We start from the raw sequence: 24,206 nt of genomic DNA, 5'->3' as shown, positions 1-24,206 counted from the left end.
GAACCGTTGTGGTGGGATTTGTGCCCTTTATAGGATGAGAGGATGAGACACGAGAGGTTGCGCTGCGCCTGTGCTCTCTGCACCGCGTGAGAACATGGTGAGCATGCAGCCTCCAGCAAGCAAGGAGAGACCCCGCCCTGCAGGTGTCGTCATCCTGACTCCAGCCTCGGAAACATGAGAAAGTCAATGCCTGTCACTTAAGCCGCCCAGTCTGTGGTGTTTTGCTGTGGTGGCTGAGCCGACGGAGACAGTTCCATAGGTCTTGATTGTCCTGGTGGCCCTGAACCCCAGTTTTTGTCTCCAGTGAGGTGCCCGGCCCAGCTTTCTGTGTGGCCTCCGAAGGGTCAGCAGATGCTGTGCATGTGCAGGGCTTGGGTGGCGCATCTCTCTGGCAGCACCTTCTCTTCTGACGTACTTGTCTGGTCTCAGATGCCTCCAGCGCGGTTTTTGCTTATTTTCCAGCTTTCGTCGATTGTTCGTGGGAGGAGGGTTAGACTCCTGGCGTGGCATCCCTGGCCTCATCCTCAGCGCCGCGTCCCCTCGCAGCTCAGTTCCTGGTTCTGAGTTATTCTGACTCAGCCGCACATCCTCCCAGGGGCCTTGCCAGCCTGGCTCTGTGCCGGGCGCTGGGCAATCTCTGCCTCCAGCCTGGGCCTTTGGGTCTGTTTGAGGGTGGGGGACACGGAGCTCAGTGGTGAGGAACTCGGAGCAGCTTCTTGTTGTTGGTGTTGATGTGTTTTGTTTGTTTTAGTGAATCCAGAAAAAAAAAATTTCTTACATAGAAAGGAGCGGTATTTGGTATGAATTTATTTGCAACTGACTGCTTGGAAGTTGGCGTACATCTTTCCATGGAAACTATGAAAATACTGGTCAGTCTCTCAGTCATTTCATAAAATCTTGATTTTGTATTACAACGAATTAGGATATTTTCACTAGAACTGATTGTAAGGCCAAACTGTTGGAATGTAATTCCTTCCCAAACATCTCTCGGGGGCACTTTGCTGAACGGCTGCTGACAGCAGCATTTGAGGACAGTGGGGCGGAGGACACCCTGGGGGGCCTGGCTTCTTGGGAACTGGAGGCTTTGGCCCTTGTCCCACCCCTGCTCCCCTGAGGAGGGAGGCGTGGGGCCCTGGGCTGGCTGCAAGATGTGGAGTGACTGTGGGTCCCCGTGGCCCCTGACACGCTCCCAGGGAACCCAAGAAAACACTGAGACCCTGTGGTGCCTCCCGCCTTCCGTCCGCATTCTATGGCAGGTGAGTGCGATTATTCGAAGGAGGCTGGAGTGTGGGCGGAGGGCAGCGCCAGGTTTCCCAATCAGATGTGCTCAGGGTCCCTCCAGCAGTCCATGCTGCAGAGGCTGTCCCTCGGGGGCCCATGCATCCGAGCCACGGCCTCCTCCCATCCATGCGGGGATTTGCACCCTGGAAGGAGCCGCCCAGCTGCCTCTTGCCACATGCAGCACTTCCCTTCCTTTCCGTGGAGCACTGTTGCTGTCCCGGGGGTCCATATTGGCCACTGTGGGAGGGAGTCGCAGCTGAATTCCCGCAGGTGGGAATGCCAGGGCCCGAGGATGTTGCCCCTGTCCTGAAGGCTGTCGCCCGATCGCTCTATCCAAGGCTGCCCTGGGGCAGCGTCACCTGGGGGTCCTGTGGGGGCTTCTCAGCACAGCATCCAGCACCCCCACCTAGTGTGTTCCCGTCGTGTCGCCTGCCCCCGCCTGCACCAGGCACCAGAGACCCGGATGCCAAGGCCTGTCAGCTTCCTCAATGGGAAACTTTTCTTCAGTGAACAAGGCTCTGTTTTATAGACTTTTTAAATTTTCAGCTCAAAAACCAAAGTCTGCCAGCGTTGGTGGCCTCGGAGGGCTGGTCTGCAGGGGCTGCCCGGCTGGGGTCGTGGTTGGGGCAGGTGCTGTCCACAGGTTGTTTGTCTGCAGGTGATGGGCAGGTCCCCCATCACGTGTCCAGAGGTGGGTGCTGCTGGTGGGTAATCCAACTCATTCCCTGTCTCCCCCCAGCCGCCCTGGGCTGGGGACCCTGCCCCGCCGACCCTGCCATGCCCACCCCCCTCCAGCCTGATTGCGTGTCTCAGTCACATGACTGCCCTGGGCCTGTGATGTCACTGGGAAATGCCCTCGTCTGATTGGCCTAGACCCCAGATGAACAAGCCCAAGGTCTCGGGGCATCAGAGCCACCCATGAGGACAGCTGGATGCAGTGGCCACAGCCTGTGGTCGGGGAATGGCATTGCCCAGCTCCACCACAAGGGGACCTGAGGCTTGGACTGTGAGACTGGCCCAGGCTCGCCACTTGCCCCTCACCCGGGGCCACCTTCCCGAGGGCCGCGGACACCTGAGCAGTCCCCGTGCCACTGCATTGTGGCAGGGACACGGCCGCCCATCCCTCCTGGGTCCCTTATCCACCTGCCTGTCCCTTTGTATCACTGACACTGTGATACCCATTGTGCTGCGCCGTGTGGCCCCAGTGCCCACAGAGCCGGGCTCTGCCTGTTCCTGGGGATCCGTGTGTCCCACGTGCCTGGACGTGAGAGGATGGAAGTCGGCAGAGCTTGGCTCCCCGTTCGCCCGACTCGCGCCTCAGCTATGCGTCTTCTGTCTCTCGAGCTCTTCTGTGCCGTGTGGTTGCACTGAATAGCTGTGGGGAAGGGGGAGGTGGTTGCCTCAGTGGGAGCCTGGGCTGTGGCTGCCAGTCCCCAAAACAGACCCTGTGCCCTGGGCAACCATCTGCTTCCCGCCACAGTGGTGCCCAAAACCTTTTCCAAGTCGTCTTCTGTGACTTTAGTGTTATTCTTCAGTCACCTTTAAAACATAGCATGTTTTCTATCACATTTTCAGCTGGGAAATAGATCTGTGGTTAGAAACGGGAAGTTTGAGTTGCAGGCTTGCGATCCGGGCAGGTCCCTCAGATGGAGGGGCTGCACCTCCACTGCCCCCCACCGCTGCCCCTGCCCCGCGGCCACCCCAGATCCTCAGACGCCCCTCCCTGTGCCTTCTCATCCTCTGGTCCTGGCTGGGCCCATCCCGCCCCACGTCCCGCCTTCCACTGCCCTCAGCCTCTGGAGGGGTGCCCGCATGGCTGGCACTATCCAGCACAGAAGGAACGGAGGACTTCTGTTCAGGCAGCTCTGCTGGGAGCGTTCTGGCCTGAAATGCAGTGGGAGCTCTGGTGCAGGTGTAGCCGAGGCTCAGGGGCTCCACACCAGGCAAACAGGCGAACGGCGTCTCCTGTGGCTCTCGGTGGCTTTTTAGGACTCTGCGTTCTTGTTCTCCATTGTCCCTGGCAGCCCCTGGCCGGGGTGGCCCAGTGCCCACTATAGAGGGTACAGGTCAGTTTGTGGACCAGTGGCCAATCAGGCTGAGTCAGGCAAGGTGGGGAGTCCCACCCCAAACCCCAAACTCCAGTGTCTGGGCCACGGGCAGTCCTGGGACACCTTAGCTCTGGACGCGAATTTGCGGTTATTGCTGTTCTTGTGTCTCTATTTGCCTAGGACATGCTGGAGCTAACAGTGTGCTGGGGAAGCCTGGAGAGGAAGCCAGGTGGCCCCAGGCTCCTGGAGCTCAGAATCTAGTGGAAATCGCTGCCCAGGGAAGAAGCTCCAGAGTGAGTCTAGAGGTGGCAGCGCCCATTTTACCTGCACCCTAAGTGACAGCTGCACCCCGGCTTCTGGGAACCTCTGGGCCCAAGGGCACCTCACTGTCTCCTTGTCCTCCTGGTCACTGACCTGGGCCACCGTAGAAGGCACCTGGCTATCTGCATGTGGCTTGACCACTGCCTTACACCCATCCGGGCCCCGCAGGGCTGTCCTGTGGCACTGCTTTGGGCTGTGCTGGTCACCCCGTGTAGCGGGGCCATGTCCAGTGAACAGGGGAGGCCTCAAGTGCCCCCTGACCTGCTGCCGGGGACTCAGCCCCTCCCTCACCGCCCCCATACCCGAGGGCTGTCGCCTGTCCCAGCCTGCTGCTCCGAGTTTAGTGTTTTAAAACGTGTTTTCTACGTCTTGTCAGAGTGCTCAAGGCGCGAGATTGCCATGGAAACTGAGCTCCTTAGAATTCCTGTGGCCGTCCTAATTATAGAATCTCAAAGACACGCACAGAGCTCCTCGAGGTTGTCAGAGTTAAGGCTGAAAGAGGAGGAGCGGCCCCTGTGATCCCCACAATTTTGTTCCCTGCTTGCTTCAGCAGAGCCTGGCACCCACGGAGGTGGCAGGACGGGTCCCTGATGGGCACGTGACATCAAGCCAGCTCTGACCCCAAAGCCTGACCCACGTGACTGCGCCGTCCACTGTGCGCCATCCACTGCGGGAGACCCCAGGCTGTGTCCAGACATACCCCCGGAAGGACCTCCTGCTAACCTGGGCTTGACTTTGAGACCCTTTGACACAGAGATGGCCGGGGGACTCGCGGTGCCAGGCCCACAGCCTCCTCACCGGTAGTATCTGGGGGCCGGGGGCCGTTGCCAGAGCGCACTCCCCAGAAGGGCTCCCTTCTGTCGGTTAGGTCAGAAATAGGCCCGTCGCTTTCCAAGCAGAAATCCAAACACTGAAAATTCGACTGTGACTTTTGAGGGATGGGGACCGCCAGGTCCCCCCAACATCCCCGCTTGCGGGCCCAGAAAGGCAGAGTGGCTGCCGGCCCGCATGTCCAAGGCCCCTTGCACTGAGGGAACCTTCTAGTCAATTGCCTGAAGTTCGAAGGTTTGGGGGCTTTTCGTGGTTGCTTTCGTTTGTTTTGGCAGTTGCAGAATCCCCCAAAAAGGTGGGAATGTGGATTTTTCAAGGAAGGTGCTCCTTTGATTCAGAAGCTAAGGAGGCCCTAAGTGCAGTTTCACCTTGAGAAAAATATCAGGCCAGTCCCAACGGAGGGGCATCCTGTAGACACCCAGCCTGCACTCAGAACTGTCACGGTCAGAAAGCACGGTCAGAAAGTCTGAGAAAGTCACGGTGCAGCGGGGCCCACGAGGCAGGACGGCGACACGTGGGCACCTGGACGAGGCAGGACAGTGACACGTGGGCTCCAGGACAGGACACTGGGGCGGACACGGACAGTGGGTGAAAACCGAGGAAAGGTCTGAATATCGCTTAAGGTAGCCATGGATCCTGGCTCATTAATTGTAACAGTGTAGCAGGCAGGTGGAAGATGAGAGCTGTGGGGAGCCGGGCAGGCGGGGTCTCTGGGAACTCTCCAATTTAAAGCTGTTCTTAAAAATAGTCTATTAAAAAGACAGTTGAGGGCGGTCCTGCCTACAGCTGGAGTTGAGGTTCTGGGTAGCACCAGGCTTCCTCTCAGCCTCCATAGGCGAGTAGGGGCCAGGCAGGGCCTTGACCGCAGGGGGGCTTCTGGTTACCAGGTTCTCCACAGCCTTTGCAGTTTCCCTGTGAATCTGAAATTACCCCCAAATAAAAAGGGTGGGTTTTTTTGTTTGTTTGTTTTGTTTTGTTTTTGAGACAGGGTCTGGCTCTGTTGCCCAGGCTGGAATACAGTGGTGTGATAGCTCAGTGCAGCCTCCACCTGCCAGGTTCAGGTGATCCTCCCACCTCAGCCTCCTGAGTAGCTGGGACTACAGGTGCACGCCACCACACTCAGCTCATTTTTTTGTATTTTTTTTTTTATAGAGACGGTGTCTCACCATGTTGCCCAGGCTGGATTCAAATTCCTGGGCTCAAGTGATCCACCTGCCTCGACCTACCGAGGTAGTGGGATTACAAGCATGAGCTGCCACGCCTGGCCAAGGTGTATATGTTAAGTACAGGCTGCCCTGCTGTCCCTGTTATCCCTTATAACTCACCTGGTCCCTGCTTTCCAGCTGGGGACTGGCATAGACCCCATGGGGCTTCCCCCATTTCACTGAGGCAGGACCCAGGTGCTGGGGGTATTGGGTGTCCTGCCCAACCAGGGTCCCCAGGGCCAGGGGCTCCTGGCGTGCCTTCCCGTGGGACTCCTCATGGGGGGCTGGGAGGGCGAGGAAAATGGGAAACACGATGCCTGCCCAGAACTCCCACCTCAGAGACCCTGTGCCAGGGTTTTCCAGAGAGACCAAACCAATAGGGTGTATGTATAGAAAGATCTATTGTAAGGAACTGGCTTGTTCATAGAGACTCATGAAGCCCAAAATCTGCAGGAGGCCTAGCAGGCTGGAGACCTAGGAGGAGCCACGGCCACAGCACTGCTGCTCAGGGAGCTCAGCCTTTGTTCTGTGGAGGCCTTTTTCTGCTTGGGTGAGGCCCACCTGCATTGTGATGGGCAGTCCGCTTTCCTCAGTCAGCTGATTTAAATGTTTATCTCATCCATACCCACCTTCATGGAAACATCCAGGATAACATTTGACCAGCTGTCTGGGCACCATGGCCCAGCCACATGGACACATACAGTGAACCATCGCAGGCCCTGCCTTGGCACTTGGCATCCGCGCATATCCCCTTAAGCCACACTCGGTCTCCACACAGCAGTACTCCCGCCTGAGACGCTCGGTCTCCACACACAGCAGTACTCCTGCCTGACACAGTTCGACCCTCCCGCAGGCAGTGCCAGCACACTTGGCCTTCCCAGTAGAGGGCCACCATCATGGGCTCGGACTTTCCAGCTGGACTGCAGTGGAGTGGGGCGTGGCCTCGCCTCTGTGGTCTTTGGGTCACTTGAATCCCCGCCTCTCACTCATTTTCCTTTGGTATTTGCAAATTTGTTCCTGTGGCGCCTGGAGCTGACTGCCGGCTGCCACCTGTGTCCTGCCTCAAGCTGAGCTCCAGGCGGCACCCGTGAGCAGGCAGGGATGCCAGTGGCTTCTCACCTGGGAGTTTCTTTGCAGGCTCAGAGCTCTTTGTTCCTTTTTAAAAATCTGATTTGAAGGCCGGGCACAGTGGCTCACACCTGTAATCTCAGCACTTTGGGAGACCAAGGTGGGCATATCGCCTGAGGTCAGGCGTTGGAGACCAGCCTGGGCAACACAGGCTGGGGCAACTCCCTTCCCTAATAAAAGTTCAAAACCAACCCTTAAAGTTTAAAAAGTGAGATGGGATATTTGAAGGAGGCAGGTCTGAGGGAAATGCTTGAAATTATCCTCTCTGTCCCTGTGCCCCCAGGTCATTTAGTTCCATTGTTATTCAACATACCATTTGACACAGGCTAGGAGCGCAGGACTCCGCAATATAAAGTGTGGTAATCGATGGACACTGCCCCCGGCAGCCAGCCAGGGGCAGGACTTAAGCCCCACCCAGCTGCAGGCTGTCCCCCACCGCTGCCAGCCTGAAATTGGATTGGTTACTGCTGCTGGCCTGAAATTGGATTGGTTATTTGCTTACTGGAACATTTTTGTCACATGACTGTGTATTCTAAAACAAGATGTTGTTTTTGTTTTTGAGGAAGTCTCGCTCTGTCGCCCAGGCTGGAATGCAGTGGCATGATCTCGGCTCACTGCAAGCTCCGCCTCCCAGGTTCCCGCCATTCTCCTGCCTCAGCCTCCCAAGTAGCTGAGACTACAGGCGCCCGCCACCACACCCAACTAATTTTTTGTATTTTTAGTAGAGACGGGATTTCACTGTGTTAGCCAGGATGGTCCCGATCTCCTGACCTTGTGATCTGCCTGCCTGGGCCTCCCAAAGTGCTGGGATTACAGGTGTGAGCCACCATGCCCAGTATTGGGTTTTTTGTTTTGTTTTGTTTTTTGACTTACTTGTTTGGTTCTATAGCAATGGCACCATGTTTCTGTCACCCTAGGGTTTGATTTTTTGGTGTTTCTAAGACACCTCTGGGCCACTGCACATGGCTGAGGTGGGCTTCGCACTGGCTCTGTCTTCCGTTGGACACCCACACATCGGTTTATTTATGCATTCTTGTGTCCACAGACCTTGAGGTCATCAGACATTCTTGAATGCTCCCGAACCCGGGAGCGAGCGTTTCTGAGCTTTGACGGAGCAGCAGTGGGGCTGCTGGGCCCTAGGGGGAGCAAATGGTCCTCGTTTCTGAGCTGCGAGGCTCTCCCAGAGAATAAGCCATTTCCCCGGGGCACTCCTGGGCCTCGAAGGTGTTTGGGGCTGCGGGGGATTGATTTGTACCGACTCCACAGTGTAGGAGACGCCTGGGTGGCCTTGCGGGTTGCTTCGATGGTTCTCGGGGCTGAGATGCTTGTGTCTCTCTCGGGCGAGACGCCTGCTCTGGGCTTCTGTTCCTATTTTGACTGCTTTTTCCTCATGGATTTTTCAGTCCAGCATCCCTAGCCACGGGCCCTTTGTCTCTCATGTGTGCAGGTGACTCAGGGTGATTAAGATCTTCTGTAATTCCTTCTAAAATGTTTTGCCGCTTTGCTGCCCACGTTTCCATCCTTAGTCTCCGAGGGACCTAGTGTGTGTGTGGTGGGAAGCGGGGTCAGTCCCCGCCTGGACCGCTGTGACATAACCCCACAGACAGGGTGACTTATACACGACAGAAACTTACTTTCTCAAGTTCTGGAGGCGTGGGGGCCCCATCTCCAAATACAGCCACATTGGGGGTTAGGGCTCCCCACGTGAATTTAGGGGACACTTCAGTTCGTCCCGGCGGGGAGTGGGGACGCCGGGCTGTGTGCTGTGTCCTGTGGGAGAGTTTGTTCACCCTGCTGGAGGCTCCCTGATGAGCCCTGGAGTCTGCTAGGACGTCATTCTCTTTACTGATTGAACTCGAAGGGTGTCCAGTTGGCGCATTTTCAGGGTTTCCCAGGCGCACTGGGGGTGGGTCCTGTGTGTCCGCTCTCCAGCCAGCTTCGACCCCCAGCTGTGCGTCAGTCCCTCGGCTCCGCCCCCCAGCTGCGCGGCCGTCCCTCGGCTCCGCCCCCCAGCTGTGCGACCGCCCTTCGGCTCCGCCCGCAGCTGCACGTCCGTCCCTCGGCTCCGCCCCCTCAGCTGTGCGTGCTTCCCTCAGCTCTACCCCGAGCTGTGCGTCCGTCCTTCAACCCCGCCTTCCAGCTGTGCGCCCACCCCTTGGTTCCGCCCCCCCAGCTATGCATCCATCCCTTGGCTCCGCCCCTCACTTTGCCTCCATTTTTTTTGACTCCGCCCCCGGCTATGCGCTCATGCCTCGGCTCCGCCCCCGGCTGTGCGTCCGTCCCTCGGCTCCGCCCCCGGCTGTGCGTCTGTCCCTCGACTCGGCTCCTCAGCTGTGCGCCACTGCCTCTGTGGGCCACCGTGCCTCCGTCTCCGCCGCTTCACACCTTTCTCTTTCTCTCTCTCTTCAGAGAGGGTTGTTGGGCAGGCAGAGCATCCCCCGAGGGGACAAGTCAGGCCTGCGGACTCCTGGAGCCAGGACCTGCCGTAGGCTGGTTAGGGCAGGATGCACCCTGTCGTCGTGGACAGAGCCACATGGGGACTCACCCGACCTCCTCAGGGCTGAGGGGCACAGGGGCCGAAAGTGTGGCCGCCCCTGGGGGTCTGCGCCTCTTGTGGAGCCCAGGCCTGGCGCCCAGGTGGGTGGAGTGCGGAGAGGGCACAGGCTGCACGACCCCAGCCTGGCCTCGGGCTTGCTGGGAGTCGCGTCTGTGGCCGGAGGGGCCTTTGGTGTCACCAGGCCTCTGTCAAACCCCAAGCCGCATCCTGGGAGGGCTGGGTGGGCTGAGCCGCCCGCTGCCGTGAGGCCTGTTTGACCTGCACTCCTGGAGGACCCCTGACTTCTTGGTTTCACACTGAATCTTCCATTTAAAGGAAGAGGAGCAGGTTTTACCATCCGTGTGGCCTGATTTCAGCAGTTTCCAGCCAGAGCTAGTCATTTGCTTGTTTTAAAAACATTCCGTTACAATTTCCACTTCAATATATTTGTGGCACTTTCATTTGGTTCATGAAAGTCGCTTTTATGATGGAATTTTATAAAAGCACAAAGCTTCCCATTGTATGTTACGTTTCTGAAGATTCTGTTTACACACACATCCGTTTCAAAGAGTTTTGGAGGAGCAAAGTGAGACACGGTGTTGAGGAAGGACAAGACCAGCCGTCTGGTTACAGGCTTGGTGCCGGCATTTTTCATAAGAGGCACAATCCGCATGGGCCGGACTGTCAAATGCATGTTATAAAGATGATGTTTTTGGTAACTTGCGAATGGAAACGGGTGCACGGTCGGTTTGGCTCTCCTGCCCTGAGATTTATTAGGTTAAAGGAAACTCGACTGGAGAGCCCGGGGCCTCGCGCCGCTTGCGTCTGGCGAGTTGTTGAAGTGAAGTCAGTGACGCTCTGCATCTTAGCCTGGCCCCGGCTCCAGTGTGGCGTCCACTCTTCCTCCTCTGACAGTCATGTGTAAATATCGAGGCCCATTTGAACTATCCCTGTGTGGAAAAAAAGGCCTGTTTTTCACAGGGCTGCCTGGGGAGGAGCGGGGTGGAAAGGAAAACAGGCAGGGGGCAAACAGACCCGGCCTGCGTTGGCCTGGGGTGACTTCACGGGTCCACTGTCAGCAAGCGGCCATCCCGTGGTGGATCCTGTCTGCCCTGCGAGGACACCTGGCTCCATCCTCACCTGGGCCTCTGTCTCCAGCCGCCGAGGCCGTGACACCATGAGGATCATGTGAGGAGAGGGGCAGAGAGAGGCGGCTGGGAGGCCGTCATTCCAGCCCTGCCTTCCCTGCCTGGGAAGATGCTGCGGCCGACACCACCTGGACGGGAGTGGCCTGTCGCAGCTGCACCCTGCGTGGGCTCATGGCCACCACGCTGTTTCTTTACGCCTTTCTCATATCCTTTCCAGAATCTATCTACCGCCGGGGAGCCAGAAGATGGAGGAAGCTGTACCGTGCCAACGGCCACCTCTTCCAAGCCAAGCGCTTTAACAGGGTGAGTGGCCCCCTCGGGACTAGTCCCTCAAGGGGCCTTTTGTTACTTTTAAAAGCAAAGAGAGAAGAGGGGAGGCACGTCCTGCTGAGCCCAGGCTGGGCTCTTTTTGGCGCCCGAGGGCAAGGTTACAGAAATGCTTTCTCTGGTGCAGGATGAGGCTTTGACTAGGGCTGTCTGAGGCGGGAAGTGCCCTCCGGGCCTTTCCGTGCGTGGTGGCTGCCCAGTGAATGCTGTCTGTGTCTGCCTGGCTGTGTGACTCTTATCAGGGCTCAGGGCTCGCTGGCCTCAGGCCCCAGCCTGCCTGCATCCAGAGTGGGGCGGCCGCATTCCATCCACATGTAGCACCAGGGTGTGTGTTTTTAGCTGCACACAGTGTTTCCTAGTAGCTAAGAGTCTCCGTGAACCCTGGAAGCTCCTTTAGCCCCATCCCTGCTTGGGCCTCTGTCTTTCCAGCGGCCACCCACGGGGGCCCTTTCCAGAGGACACTTAGCTTATTTCCCTTGTTTCTCTTTATGATGCTTTTCTAGTTCCTATGAAATGGGTGATTCAGATGCTTTTGTAATTGTTCTGTTTCACAGTGGAAGGGGAAGTGTCTGGGGGTGCCTTGGTGGCCCTGGAGTTGGTCCCACACAGGGAGTGTCTTGGGGGTGCGTGGAAGCATACAGGGCCTGTCCCTACTGCAGGACTCCACACAGAGCCCCTGACAGCCCCTCACAGGAGCGGTGGCCCTGGGGCTACCTTTGCGTTCCACACTCACCTGCCACGTGGCCTCACGTGTCAACCTCCGCTGGGTGTACGGCCCCTCTGTCTCCTGGAGCGGCCTCAAGTCACCTGCCTCTCCTTCTGCTCCCATGGTCTGCCCTCTAGACCAGCAGGAAGTTCTGTTCATGTGAGCCACTCCTCCCGCCCCTGCGTGTGCTTGGTCCCTGTCATGTGGCCAGAGTGAGTCTGGACTCCCATTCCTCTTGGAGCTAACACAGGTGGGGATGCAGGACAAGCTCCTGAGTGACTGAAGAGGGGTATAGAGGGAACTAGGCTCCAGGAGATGAGCAGGTCAGCACTAAGAAGACCTGGACATTGCCTGGAGAGCCCAGAGGACTTCCTGGAGGAGGAGGCATCTGATCATACTGCCTGGGAGGTCAGTGCAGAGGAGATGCCAGGAGCACTGAGGATGTGGCAGGCACGGGAGAGTCCAGCCAGTGTCTGGGAGGCCCTGAGGACGAGGTTGGGGACACCAGGACATGGGGAACCTAGGCGGCTGTGTGCTTAGGGCAGGTAGGTGTGGGTAAACAGGCAGTTTGGCCCAGGCTGGGACTCAGGAGAGTGTGGCTGGAGGTGGCCACATTGGGGGTATCTGTGGAGTATGGTGCCAGGGAGCGTTGCAGCACAGAGACCCCATCCGCACCCCAGCCCACCCTGGCTGCCTTCTCTGAGGACACACGGTGTGAGTCTTCTGGGGCTGCAGAACACAGCACCACTAACTGGCAGCTTAAACAATAGAAACTTGCTCTCCCGCAATCTGGGGCTGGAAGTCCAAAACGAAGGTGTCTTTATGAGTCAGGGTTCTCCAGAGGGATGGTACCAATAGGATGCATGCACGTGAAAGGGAGTTGATTAGGGAGAATTGGCCCTCGGGCTCACAAGGCAAAGTCTTACAATAGGCCGGCTGCAGGCTGGGGAAGAAAGAAGCCAGTAGTGGCTCAGTCGGAGTCCAAAAGCCTCAAAAGCAGGGAAGCTGACAGTGCAGCCTTCAGCCTGTGGCCAGAGACTCCAGAGCCCCTGGCAAACCACTGATAAGTCCCAGAGTCTAAAGGCCGAAGAACCTGGAATCTGATGTCCCAGGTAGGACGAATGGCAGGAAGCATCCAGCATGGGAGAAAGATGAAAGCCAGAAGACCCAGGAAAACTGCTTCTCCCACCTGCTTCCGCCTGCTTCGCCCCAGCCGCACTGGCAGCCGATTGGATGCCGCCCACCCACATTGAGGGTGGGTCTTGCCCTCCCAGTCCACTGACTTAAATGCCAGTCTCTGGGCAGCACACTCATAGACACACCCAGAAGCAATACTTCACCAGTTCTCTAAGCATCCTTCAATCCAGTCAAGTTGGCGCCTAGTATTACCCATTACAGTGCCGCAGGGCTGCGCCCTCCTTCCCCCGCAGCCACTGGTAGCCGCGGGCAGCCTTGTTCCTGGGCTCGCAGAGGAACCAGTCACCTCTGCTTCCGTCTCCACATGGCCTCCTCTATATCTGTCTCTTCTGTCATTCTGCATGACGGATTAGCCCAGAGTGAACCCCACCCACCCAGTGACATGGGCCAGGGCTCCAGGCAGCACAGAGTGTGGCCTCTCACTGTGCAGCTTTTAGGAGAAGAGTCCATTCTGCCAATGGCAGGTGCAGACCATAAGTGGCCCTCCCCCTCCCCACCACCACCAGTGAGCAAAAGCTTTTCCTTTCCTTCCTGCAGACACTGGAGGAACGGGTGGCAGGTGGACCCAGCACAGCCCTGCTCTGCTTTGGAGGTGCAGCCCTCCTGGGCACGTGAACGAGCCGGTTTCACAAACACAGAGGCCAAGGCGAGAGTGACCCAAAAGCCTGCAACCTGATTGCTCAGGGAGGGCGGCTGCCCTGCAGTTCACCCTGTCCGATTCCCGCCTAGCTGTGCCCGGGCTCTGATCTCGCCACCTGCTCGTAACGTTCTCTGCCCAGACCTCAGAGCCGCTCCATGTAGTGCTCACTTCATGTTTATTGCAGGATCACTCAGATCACCTCTGCTGTCACTTAAAATGGGCATTTCAGGAGGAGAGCACTTGGTTTTGTGTGAATCAGTAAGACTTAAATGGGAACAAGCACCCAGGAGAAGAGAGACTTTTCCGTCCTCTTTGTTGGTGAACCGAGGATGAAAGAGTGGGCATCCGTCGCTGGGGACTGGGCTCCCCACCCAGGTCTTTGTGTGCCCTTGAAAGCACTGCCCTTGGACTTTGAGAAGGAAGCGTTCAGTGGGGGAGCCAAAGGAAGAGAGCCAGCGAGGTTCTGAAGAAGGAGGTGAGGAGGGGCTGCCTCCTCCGTGAAGGATGGTGCTGGGGGCGGCAGGGAAGCCCACTCAGTGGAACAGAACTGCTGGGTCAGAGGTGGCCCAGGGCTGAGCACTTCGTGTAGAGGAGGAAAGGGATGCTTCAGTAAATCCTGAGGAGGTGATTGGTTAATTATCAGCCCAGGAAGGAGGGGTGAGGTGGGTAGGAATCCAGGCTACTGGCTCCCATCACAGTAAACTGCAGGTGGATTGAGGTTAAAAAAAAATCACAGGGCCCAGCGCAGTGGCTCACGCCTGTAATCCCAGCACTTTGGGAGGCCGAGATGGGTGGATCACTTGAGGCCAGGAGTTCGAGATCCATCTGGCCAACATGGTGAAACCCCATCTGTACTAAAAATGCAAAAATTAGCCAGGCACGGTGGCACATGCCTGTAATCCCAGCTACTCAGGAGTCTGAGGCAGGAGAATCACTTGAACCCAGGAGGCAGGGGTTGCGGTGAGCCGAGATTGTGCCACTGGGCAACAGAGTGAGACTCCATCTCAAATAAATAAAAAGAAGAAACCTAGAAGCTGTGCAGATCTCTGGAGAAAAACCGGGCAGTGAGGACCAGAGGGTCTTTGGACTCAGCCACACAGACTTTTCAGATTTTTTCAGTTTCCAAATTAAATGCAAAAAACGTACAGGAAAGGGGTTTGTAGCACATAAAACCCAGAAGAGATCCAGACATTTCACACTTAGAATTAAACAGCTCCTACACAAAGGCTTTTGGTAAATGCTGGGACCGAGAAGCTGAGAACCGGTGTGAATGGTTAATGAAGTAAGACTGTAATTGTTTAGAGATGAGGACAGCATGACCTCCAGAGGTGATCAGGGAAACACAAGACATTTTCTCTGTCAACATCAAAGATGTTAAAAGTAAAGCCGGCCGGGCGCGGTGGCTCACGCCTGTAATTCCAGCACTTTGGGAGGCCGAGGTGGGTGGATCACGAGGTCAGCAGTTCAAGACCAGCCTGGCCAAGTTGGTGAAACCCCGTGTCTACTAAAAATACAAAAAAAGTAGCCAGGCGTGGTGGTGGGTTCCTCTAATCTCAGCTACTCGGGAGGCTGAGGCAGAGAATTGCTTGAACCCGGGAGGCAGAGGTTGTAGTGAGCCGAGATGGCACCACTGCACTCCAGCCTGGGCGACAGAGCAGGACTCTCTCAAAACAACAAAAAAGTAATTAAAGCCCAGGGTTGCTGTCATGGGGTCTGCCAACCCTGGGGATGTGGGACAGGCATGGACCCTACTCTCTGGAAATCACTCAGGAAATGTGCAGCGATGTTCCCATCCTGCCTCTCTTCAAAAGAAATCACCCGTCATTCGGAGGTTTGTGTATGGGGAAGATCAGCTCAGCATTATTTTTACAAGCAAGAGTGGGAATCGTGTCTGGAGTTAGCTACTCCCTTTGCTGTGAACAACCCACTCCACCATGTGGGGTATAAACCATGGTAGGGCCACGTCTCTGAGCTGTGACTGCTGGAGAGCCCTCTGCTGGTGGCACATAGGGCACAAGTGCCACAGGGACAGCTGGGTGGATGGCCCAAGACTTTGGCCTTTATCATGAGCGGACAGAGGAGTGACCACTTGGGTCCCTGTGGTCACTCTATAGAGAGTGAGGGTGGAGAAGGGAGATCAGAAGATGCCACCCATGAGCAGCAGTGCCTGTCAGGTTTGGTCCAAGCAGTGCTCTCAGGTGGCTAGCAGAGGCCAATGCAATTCCTCTTCAAGCCAGCCTCAAAGAATTCCTGCTGATAAATAAATCAGGCATCTGAGCTCGCAATCGAAAACCACAAAACACAGTGGGAAGCAGGATATCCTGAGTCCAAGCTGGTAAAAGCCCAGACAGGGGCTCCAACCATCAGAATAGGTAAGGGATGTGACAGGTCTAAAACATGAAAATGGGCGATTGAAAATACGAGCAGGAGGCCGGGCGCAGTGGCTCACACATGTAATCCCAGCACTTTGGGAGGCCGAGGCAGGCGGATTGCCTGAGGTCAGGAGTTCGAGACCAGCCTGGTCAACATAGTGAAACCCTGTCTCTACTAAAAATGCAACAAAATTTAGTCGGGCGTGGTGGTGGGTGCCTGTAATCTCAGCTACTCGGTAGGCTGAGGCAGGGGAATGGCTTGAACCGGGGAGCTAGAGGTTTCAGTGAGCTGAGATCATGCCACTGTACTCCAGCTTGGGTGACAGAGTGAGACTCCGTCTCAAAAAAAGAAAGAAAATGTGAGCAGGGAGGCCAAATGCAGTAGCTCACACCTGTAATCCCAGCACTTTGGGAGGCCGGAGCAGGCAGATCACCTGAGGTCAGGGGTTCGAGACGGTCCTGGCCAACATGGCGAAACTTTGTCTCTACTAAAAATAAAAAATCAGGCCGGGCGCAGTGGCTTACGCCTGTAATCCCAGCACTTTGGGAGGCAGAGGCGGGTGGATCACGAGGTCAGGAGATCGAGACCATCCTGGCTAACACAGTGAAACCCTGTCTCTACTAAAAATACAAAAAATTAGCCGGGCGTGGTGGCGGGCGCCTGTAGTCCCAGCTACTCGGGAGGCTGAGGCAGGAGAATGGCCTGAACCCAGGAGGCAGGGCTTGCAGTGAGCCGAGATTGTGCCACTGCACTCCAGCCTGGGCGACAGAGCGAGACTCCGTCTCAAAAAAAAAAAATAAAAATAAAAATAAAATAAATAAATAAATAAATAAAAAATCAGCCGGACGTGGTGGCAGGTGCCTATAATCCCAGCTACTCAGGAGGCTGAGACAGGAGAATCGCTTGAACCCAGGAGGCGGAGGCTGCAGTGAGCCAAGATCGTACCACTGCATTCCAGCCTGGGGAACAGAGCGAGGCGTGAGGCTGTCGAAAGGAGGGAGGGAGGGAGGAAATATGAGCAAGGAACAAGTTGGCAGCATGTAAGACGTACTTAAAACGTTTTTACCCATTAATCTATGAATTCCTGTGAGTTTCTGAGAATGGAAACTTGGGGTTTAGGTTTATTTTTTTAATGTCACATTTCCTGAAATGTTACTAATTCAAATACAGATTTGAAACAAGAGCTTTTGACAGAGCTTGGGCAGCCTCACCTACAAAGCACACGTGAGGTCTCTGTGGTGGGTGCCAGCCCTTCGCAGATTCACACTGCCCTTGTCAGCAGATGTCCTGGCCTGACCCCAGGTAAGGGTGGCTCCCCACGGAAAGGAACCTTGGATCCATTTGTTTTTTGTTTTTTGAGACACAGTCTCACTCTGTTGCCCAGGCTGGAGGGCAGTGGCGTGATCTCGGCTCACTGCAACCTCTGCCTCCTGGGTTCAAGCGATTCTCCTGCTTCAGCCTCCCGAGTAGCTGGGATTACAGATGTGCGCCACCACACCCAGCTAATTTTTGTACTTTTAGTAGAGATGGGGTTTCTCCATGTTGGTCAGGCTGGTCTCGAACTCCTGACCTCAAGTGATCCACCCACCTTGGCCTCCCAAAGTGCTGGGATTACAGGCATGAGCCACTGTGCCTGGCCAACCTTGGTTAATTTGTAAAGATACCTGGTGGCTGTGAATTTGGTCTTAAATAGGACCCTAGCGTTGCAGAGTAAGATGTTAAATGGTGACCTAGAGAAAGCCAAACACATTAGGCACATTATACCAAAAAAACTTGACTTTTAAATAATGGTTTTAGAAATGGAAGCTGGTGTTCTTCTGCGCTGTGGACGCAGAGGAGAATGGAGCAGGTCTGCACAGCCAAAGCGCCTCCTTTCACTCCAGGGTCCACACATCCAGCAGCCAAAACGCCTCCTTTCACTCCAGGGTCCAGGCATTCAGCAGCTGAAGCACCTCCTTTAACTCCAGGGTCCACACATCCAGCAGCCGAAGCGCCTCCTTTCACTCCAAGGTCCAGGCATTCAGCGGCTGAAGCGCCTCCTTTCACTCCAGGGTCCACACATCCAGCAGCCGAAGCGCCTCCTTTCACTCCAGGGTCCACACATCCAGCAGCCGAAGCGCCTTCTTTCACTCCAGGGTCCAGGCATTCAGCAGCTGAAGCACCTCCTTTCACTCCAGGGTCCACACATCCAGCAGGTGCCAACTGGGGCAAAACTCCTAATGCCGGCGTTAAACTAGATTGGCCCGAGTCAGAGGTCTTGGGTGGGATGCCCCCTCTCACCCATCCCTCCTTCAAATAGAGCCTACGGTCCTGGTGTGGCTCTGTCATGGCCAGGCTGATGTAGGTAGCATCAGCTGATGTAGGAGGATGTGGAGTCTGCTCCTTTTTCCTGTTATGAAGTTAAAAGCAATGATGCATGTGTGTTTTCTTACCCGATGCCCACTGTGTGCTGGGCACTGTCCTAGGTGCTGGTCATCCAGCCCTACCCAAACAAGCAGGCTGTGTGGGTGGGGGGAGGGTCCCCAGGCCCTGGCGTCGCAAGCAGGCTCTTCTGATGAGCGGGAGAGTCCCGTAGGGGGTGTGGACCCCCTTTGCTCAGCCGCACCTGATGCTCACACGTGCTGAGGGTCCCCTGTTTCCTCACGTGAACTCTGCTGTATTTTCTCTTCAGTCCTGTTTCCTCATGTGAATTCAGTGCAGGCTGTTCACAGTACACTGTATTTCCTCTTCTTTTTTTTTTTTTTTTTTTTTTTTTTTTTTTTGAGACGGAGTCTCACTGTCGCCCAGGCTGGAGTGCAGTGACGCAATCTCGGCTCACTGCAAGATCCGCCTCCTGGATTCACGCCATTCTCCTGCCTCAGCCTCCCGAGTAGCTGGGACTACAGGTGCCCGCCACCACGCCTGGCTAATTTTTTTGTATTTTTAGTAGAGACGGGGTTTCACCGTGTTAGCCAGGATGGTCTCGATCTCCTGACCGCGTGATCCGCCCACCTCGGCCTCCCAAAGTGCTGGGATTACAGGCATGAGCCACCGCACCCAGCCTATATTTCCTCTTCTTAACTCAGGTGTGAGGTGAGCTCTGTAATAGGAAGGAAATTTGTGAAAAATGGTAAAAGAGGGAAAAGCATATGAAAGGGTCATGTCTGGAAAGAATCTGAATTGGAGGCTCTGGGCATGCGGTGACAGTGCAGATGCGCCCCTTTACTCCCAGGAACACTTCGGGCACTTAGGCAAGGCAGAAAATGTCCAAGCAGGTCCCGACAACATTCATTCTCGTGCCTTTCATAACATTTAAATGTTGATGAAAACATCGCCAAACAAGCTGATAATTACCATCATTTCCGAATTGTTCAGTACCATGAAGAATAAAGAAGGATCCTTTAAAATCTTGAAAAATACTGAACAAAGAATACCAAGATAATTGCAGGCTGCCGTGTAGCAGTTCAGTGTTCATGGGTCCGAGTTCCCCTTCCCTGAGGCTGTCGGGAGGAGGTTCTGTTTGAATGAAGGTCAGGCAGGGGGTGCCCCCACACACTCTGCTTAGCCCTAGACGGGACCCCAGGCTGCTCTATGCAGAGCCCAGCAGGAGCTGCAGCCCCCCAGCCCCTGCAAGCCAGGGGGCCTTGCGTGAAGCAGCACCTCATCACCCCTGCCCGATGGCACCTCCCCTGTGTCCCCTCATGCAGACCAGGGTTCCAGGCCTCTCCTTGGAGCCGTTGGTTCCCCCAACCTTGGGATAGACCCAAGAGGAGGCTATCGAGCTTGGGCAAGCCTGGCGCCCGGAAGGGACAAGGTGCCGGGGCCGCCTGTTGCCCAGCTGAGTGTCCTCTTTTGAGAAGGTACAGGTGTGGAAGGCCCTGCCTGTCCTCTCCGCTGGCCCCTCAGCGTGGCCTGGGCCTGATGCTCTGTTCCCGCCTGCAGAGAGCGTACTGCGGTCAGTGCAGCGAGAGGATATGGGGCCTCGCGAGGCAAGGCTACAGGTGCATCAACTGCAAACTGCTGGTCCATAAGCGCTGCCACGGCCTTGTCCCGCTGACCTGCAGGAAGCATATGGTGAGTGGCAGGGCTGGGGAGGCCCTGGGTGGCATGGGCAGGGTCGGGGCGTGGCAGCCAGCCCATTGTCCAAGCAGACCTTGGTGACCCTGGGTTCTTCAAGAGGGGCTGCGGTGCTGTCCTACCTCTGGGCTGCAGCGTGAGACTCAGGTGGCAGTCTTGGGTAGGACCCGTCTTCCTGAGCCCCCACAAGCCCCCGGCACGCTCTGCTCATTGGGGCATGAGGCTCAGGCAGCAGGCTCAGGTAGGACGTGGCACGCTCTGCTCAGTGGGTCGGAGGTAAGGTTCATTCATACCCCAGTCTTGAACCAGCTCTTAAGGACTGTGGAGGTGAAAGCCAGGTCTGACCTAGTAGCATTGGGCACGCTGAGGCTCCAAACATCTGGAGCCTGTCCCTGGCATCCCCCCTGGGAAGCCATGCCCAGCCTGTGATGAGGGCGGCACCTTCCCTCCGCCATCCCCGAGTGCTTGGACTTGAAGCATCCAGGCCTTTTGGGGCCTTATAGACTTTTCCTCATTGAAGGCTGCCTCTGGCATTTCTGTGTGGCCCCCTGCGTCTCACTGAGCCACGGGGGCGAGGCCTGGACTGAACATTCAACTCCCTGGGCCCTGCTGCAGCGTGCAGTGGGTGTGTCTGGGGAGGGTGGCTTGTCTGCATCTTGCTGTGGCATGGGAGGAAAGGCACCTGTGGCAGTGACGTGCCTTCTCCTCTATTACGGGATAAAGACAGAGTCTGGATCAGGGTGTCACCCCAGGATCACCAGCCACAGGGATGGGGGACCACGCAGGCTGGTGCATGCGTTGGCACAGTCCTTCCAGAGGTCCTTCAGCTGCATCTGCCAAAAAGCCTGTAATGCCCTTTGACCCCATAGGTCCACTTTAGCGTAAGCAAATGAGACCGGCCCCAGAAATGTGGTCAGCTAGAGGCGGAGGGAGGCCAGAGCCTGCCACCCAACTGACCGCCAGTACTGGCGGCTCCATTATGACGCATCTGCAGGCGGAACCCAGAGGCCCTTAGAATGGCCCCCGATGCTTGGTTACTGACAGGATGCAGCTTTGGGACAGGGGAGATGACCAAGCATTGTGCAAAATATCCCATTGTATGAAGCACTTGGTGGAAAGGTCATGGCCTACAGTACTGAGTAGCCACCTCCGTCTGCAGAATCATAGGTAATGTTTATGTTCTTTATCTAATTCAGTAAAATAGCATAACAATTAGATTTTTATATACTATATTACAGTATACCCATTGTAATATGTAAATCTGTAAGTCATAAATAGTCTTGAAGTGGCCAGGTGCAGAGGCTCACACCTGTAATCCCAACACTTTGGGAGGCCAAGGTGGGAGGATCACTTGAGGCCAGGAGTTCAAGACCAGCCTGAGCAATATGGTGAGACCCCATCTCTACAAAAAAAATACAAAAATTAGCCGGGCATGGTGGTGCGCACCTGTAGTGCCAGCTGCTCTGGAAGCTGAGGCGGGAGGATTGCTCGAGCTCAGGAGGTTGAAGCTGCAGTGAGCTGTGATCGCGCCACTGCCCTCCAGCCTAGATGATGACAGACTGTGACCCTGTCTGTAAAAAAAAATGTTCTTAATTTTAAAAAGTCACAAAGTGTTTACAGAAGCTACATTGTAACACCTGCTCCAGCACTTGGTCATGCTGCCATCTCTCTGTCTCTCCGGCAGGATTCTGTCATGCCTTCCCAAGAGCCTCCAGTAGACGACAAGAACGAGGACGCCGACCTTCCTTCCGAGGAGACAGATGGAAGTAGGCGCTTCTTTCTTCTGGCAGGGTGGAGCCTGGGCATCCCCTCACCCTGCTCACCTCTGCCTTCTGGCCACGAGTCCTTTCTCAGTCCCATCTGCTCTGCAGAGGTCATTGTCTTCAAGCCTGGCCACCCTTCCCTGGGGCTGGGGACGAGGCTCTCCAGGGCCTCCTCTCAATCCCCGGCAGAGATGAGCAGGGCGAGTTGGCCCTCCCTGGAGGCTGCTGGGCAAGGATGCCTCCGTGAAGCGCTGCTGTGGTTGCCCAGGGGTGCAGAGCCTCTTCCTCTAACCAGCTCCGGGAGTTCTCGAAGACATTTAGTGCAGTGGCCACCATGACTGGGCACCTCCCACAATCTGGCTGCTGCACAGAGCTGAGCCCTGTCTGGGGAAAGCCTGGCGAGGTGGCTGCTGCACACACAGCGTGGCAGTGGCATGGTTCTTGGATTTTTGTGAGGTTTTGTTTGTGGGGAAGGACTTATTTTATTGCTAAGAAGCATTCAGAGAGAGATCTCAAACACCAGTTGGACTTACAGCCCAGCTCTGAGCCTCCACACCTTCACCTCTGCACGGGGGTGTGAGAGCCTCACTTTCACTTGATGCATGTGGGTTCTGTCTCATCGAGAGCCTGGAAGGACGATATGAGACCACAGAGCATAAAGCACTTAGTTCACACAGTGCCTCACGCAAAAGAGATGCCTCACAAACAACTGCCTGCCCACCTGCTCCTCCACCCACCTATCCTCTATACAGATATTCATCCGTACATCATCCATTCGCCCACCTAGCCAACCAACCAGCCCTCATCCAGCCAACCAGCCATCCTCCACCCACCCATCCTCCAGCTATCTATCTCCCACCCATCTACCTATCCATCTTCATCCATCTCGTCATCCAGCCAGCCAGCCATCCGCCACCCACCCATCCTCCAGCTATCTTCCATTTGTTCATCTGTTGTCCACTGACCTCTCCATTTATCCATGTATCTGTTGTCCACTGACCTCTCCATCTATCCGTCTATCTATTGTCCACTGACCTCTCCATTCATCCATCTATTGTCCACTGACCTCTCCATCTATCCATCCATCGTCCACTGACGTCTCCATCTATCCATCTGTCTGTTGTCCACTGACCTCTCCACCCATCTGTCTGTTGTCCACTGACCTCTCCATCTTTCCGTCTATTGTCCACTGACCTCTCCATCTATCCATCTGTTGTCCACTGACCTCTCCATCTATCCATCTATCTGTTGTCCACTGACCTCTCCATCCATCCATCTATTGTCCACTGACCTCTCCATCTATCCATCGATTGTCCACTGACCTCTCTATCTATCCATCCATTGTCCACTGACCTCTCCATCTATCCATCTATCTATTGTCCACTGACCTCTCCATCTATCCATCCATTTATTGTCCACTGACCTCTCCATCTATCCATCTATCTATTGTCCACTGACGTCTCCATTTATCCATCCGTTGTCCACTGACCTCTTCGTCTATCCATCCATCTATTGTCCACTGACCTCTCCATCTATCCATCTATCTGTTGTCCACTGACCTCTCCACCCATCTGTCTGTTGTCCACTGACCTCTCCATCTTTCTGTCTATTGTCCACTGACCTCTCCATCTATCTATTGTCCACTGACCTCTCCATCTATCTATCTGTTGTCCACTGACCTCTCCATCCATCCATCTATTATTGTCCACTGACCTCTCCATCCATCCATCGATTGTCCACTGACCTCACCATCTATCCATCTATTGTCCCTGACCTCTCCATCTCTCCAGCCATCTATTGTCCACTGACCTCTCCATCTCTCCAGCCATCTATTGTCCACTGACCTCTCCATCTATCCATCTATCTGTTGTCCACTGACCTCTCCATCTATCCATCCATCTATTGTCCACTGACCTCTCCATCTATCCATCCATCTATTGTCCACTGACCTCTCCATCTATCCATCCATTGTCCACTGATCTCTCCATCTATCCATCTATCTATTGTCCACTGACCTCTCCATCCATCCATCTATTGTCCACTGACCTCTCCATCTCTCCAGCCATCTATTGTCCACTGACCTCTCCATCTATCCATCCATTGTCCACTGATCTCTCCATCTATCCATCCATCTATTGTCCACTGACCTCTCCATCTATCCATCCATCTATTGTCCACTGACCTCTCCATCTATCCATCCATTGTCCACTGATCTCTCCATCTATCCATCTATCTATTGTCCACTGACCTCTCCATCTATCCGTCTATCTATTGTCCACTGACCTCTCCATCCATCCATCTATTGTCCACTGACCTCTCCATCTCTCCAGCCATCTATTGTCCACTGACCTCTCCATCTATCCATCCATTGTCCACTGATCTCTCCATCTATCCATCCATCTATTGTCCACTGACCTCTCCATCTATCCATCCATATATTGTCCACTGACCTCTCCATCTATCCATCTCCCATCCAGACCTCCATTCATCCCTCATCTAGTCATCCTCCATCCATCCACCAGACATCCACTCCTGCCCTCACCCACCCATTCACTAGACACCAAAATCTAGTGACGAATTATTTGCAGATGGACCCCGGGGACGTATGTCACAAATGTACATCCCCAGGTCCCATGGTCAGAGTCA

General features: G+C 55.3%; 1 protein-coding gene across 1 annotated transcript in view; it reads left to right on the top strand.

Annotated features, from left to right (window-relative positions):
* PRKCZ (protein kinase C zeta) overlaps positions 1-24,206 on the top strand; it is a gene marked incomplete at its 5' end in the record, with an annotated part of 111,037 nt that overhangs the window by 49,475 nt on the left and 37,356 nt on the right. The window contains 3 exon segments of the mRNA NM_001133622.1: positions 10,716-10,801; positions 19,663-19,794; positions 21,482-21,563. Of these exon segments, the coding sequence (NP_001127094.1) occupies positions 19,792-19,794; positions 21,482-21,563 (85 nt within the window).

This window comes from Pongo abelii, chromosome 1 (genome assembly GCF_028885655.2).
Source record: "Pongo abelii isolate AG06213 chromosome 1, NHGRI_mPonAbe1-v2.0_pri, whole genome shotgun sequence".
Taxonomy (NCBI): Eukaryota; Metazoa; Chordata; class Mammalia; order Primates; family Hominidae; genus Pongo; species Pongo abelii.
Note: the sequence above shows the minus strand (reverse complement) of the source record. Positions and strands in the feature narration are given on the sequence as shown.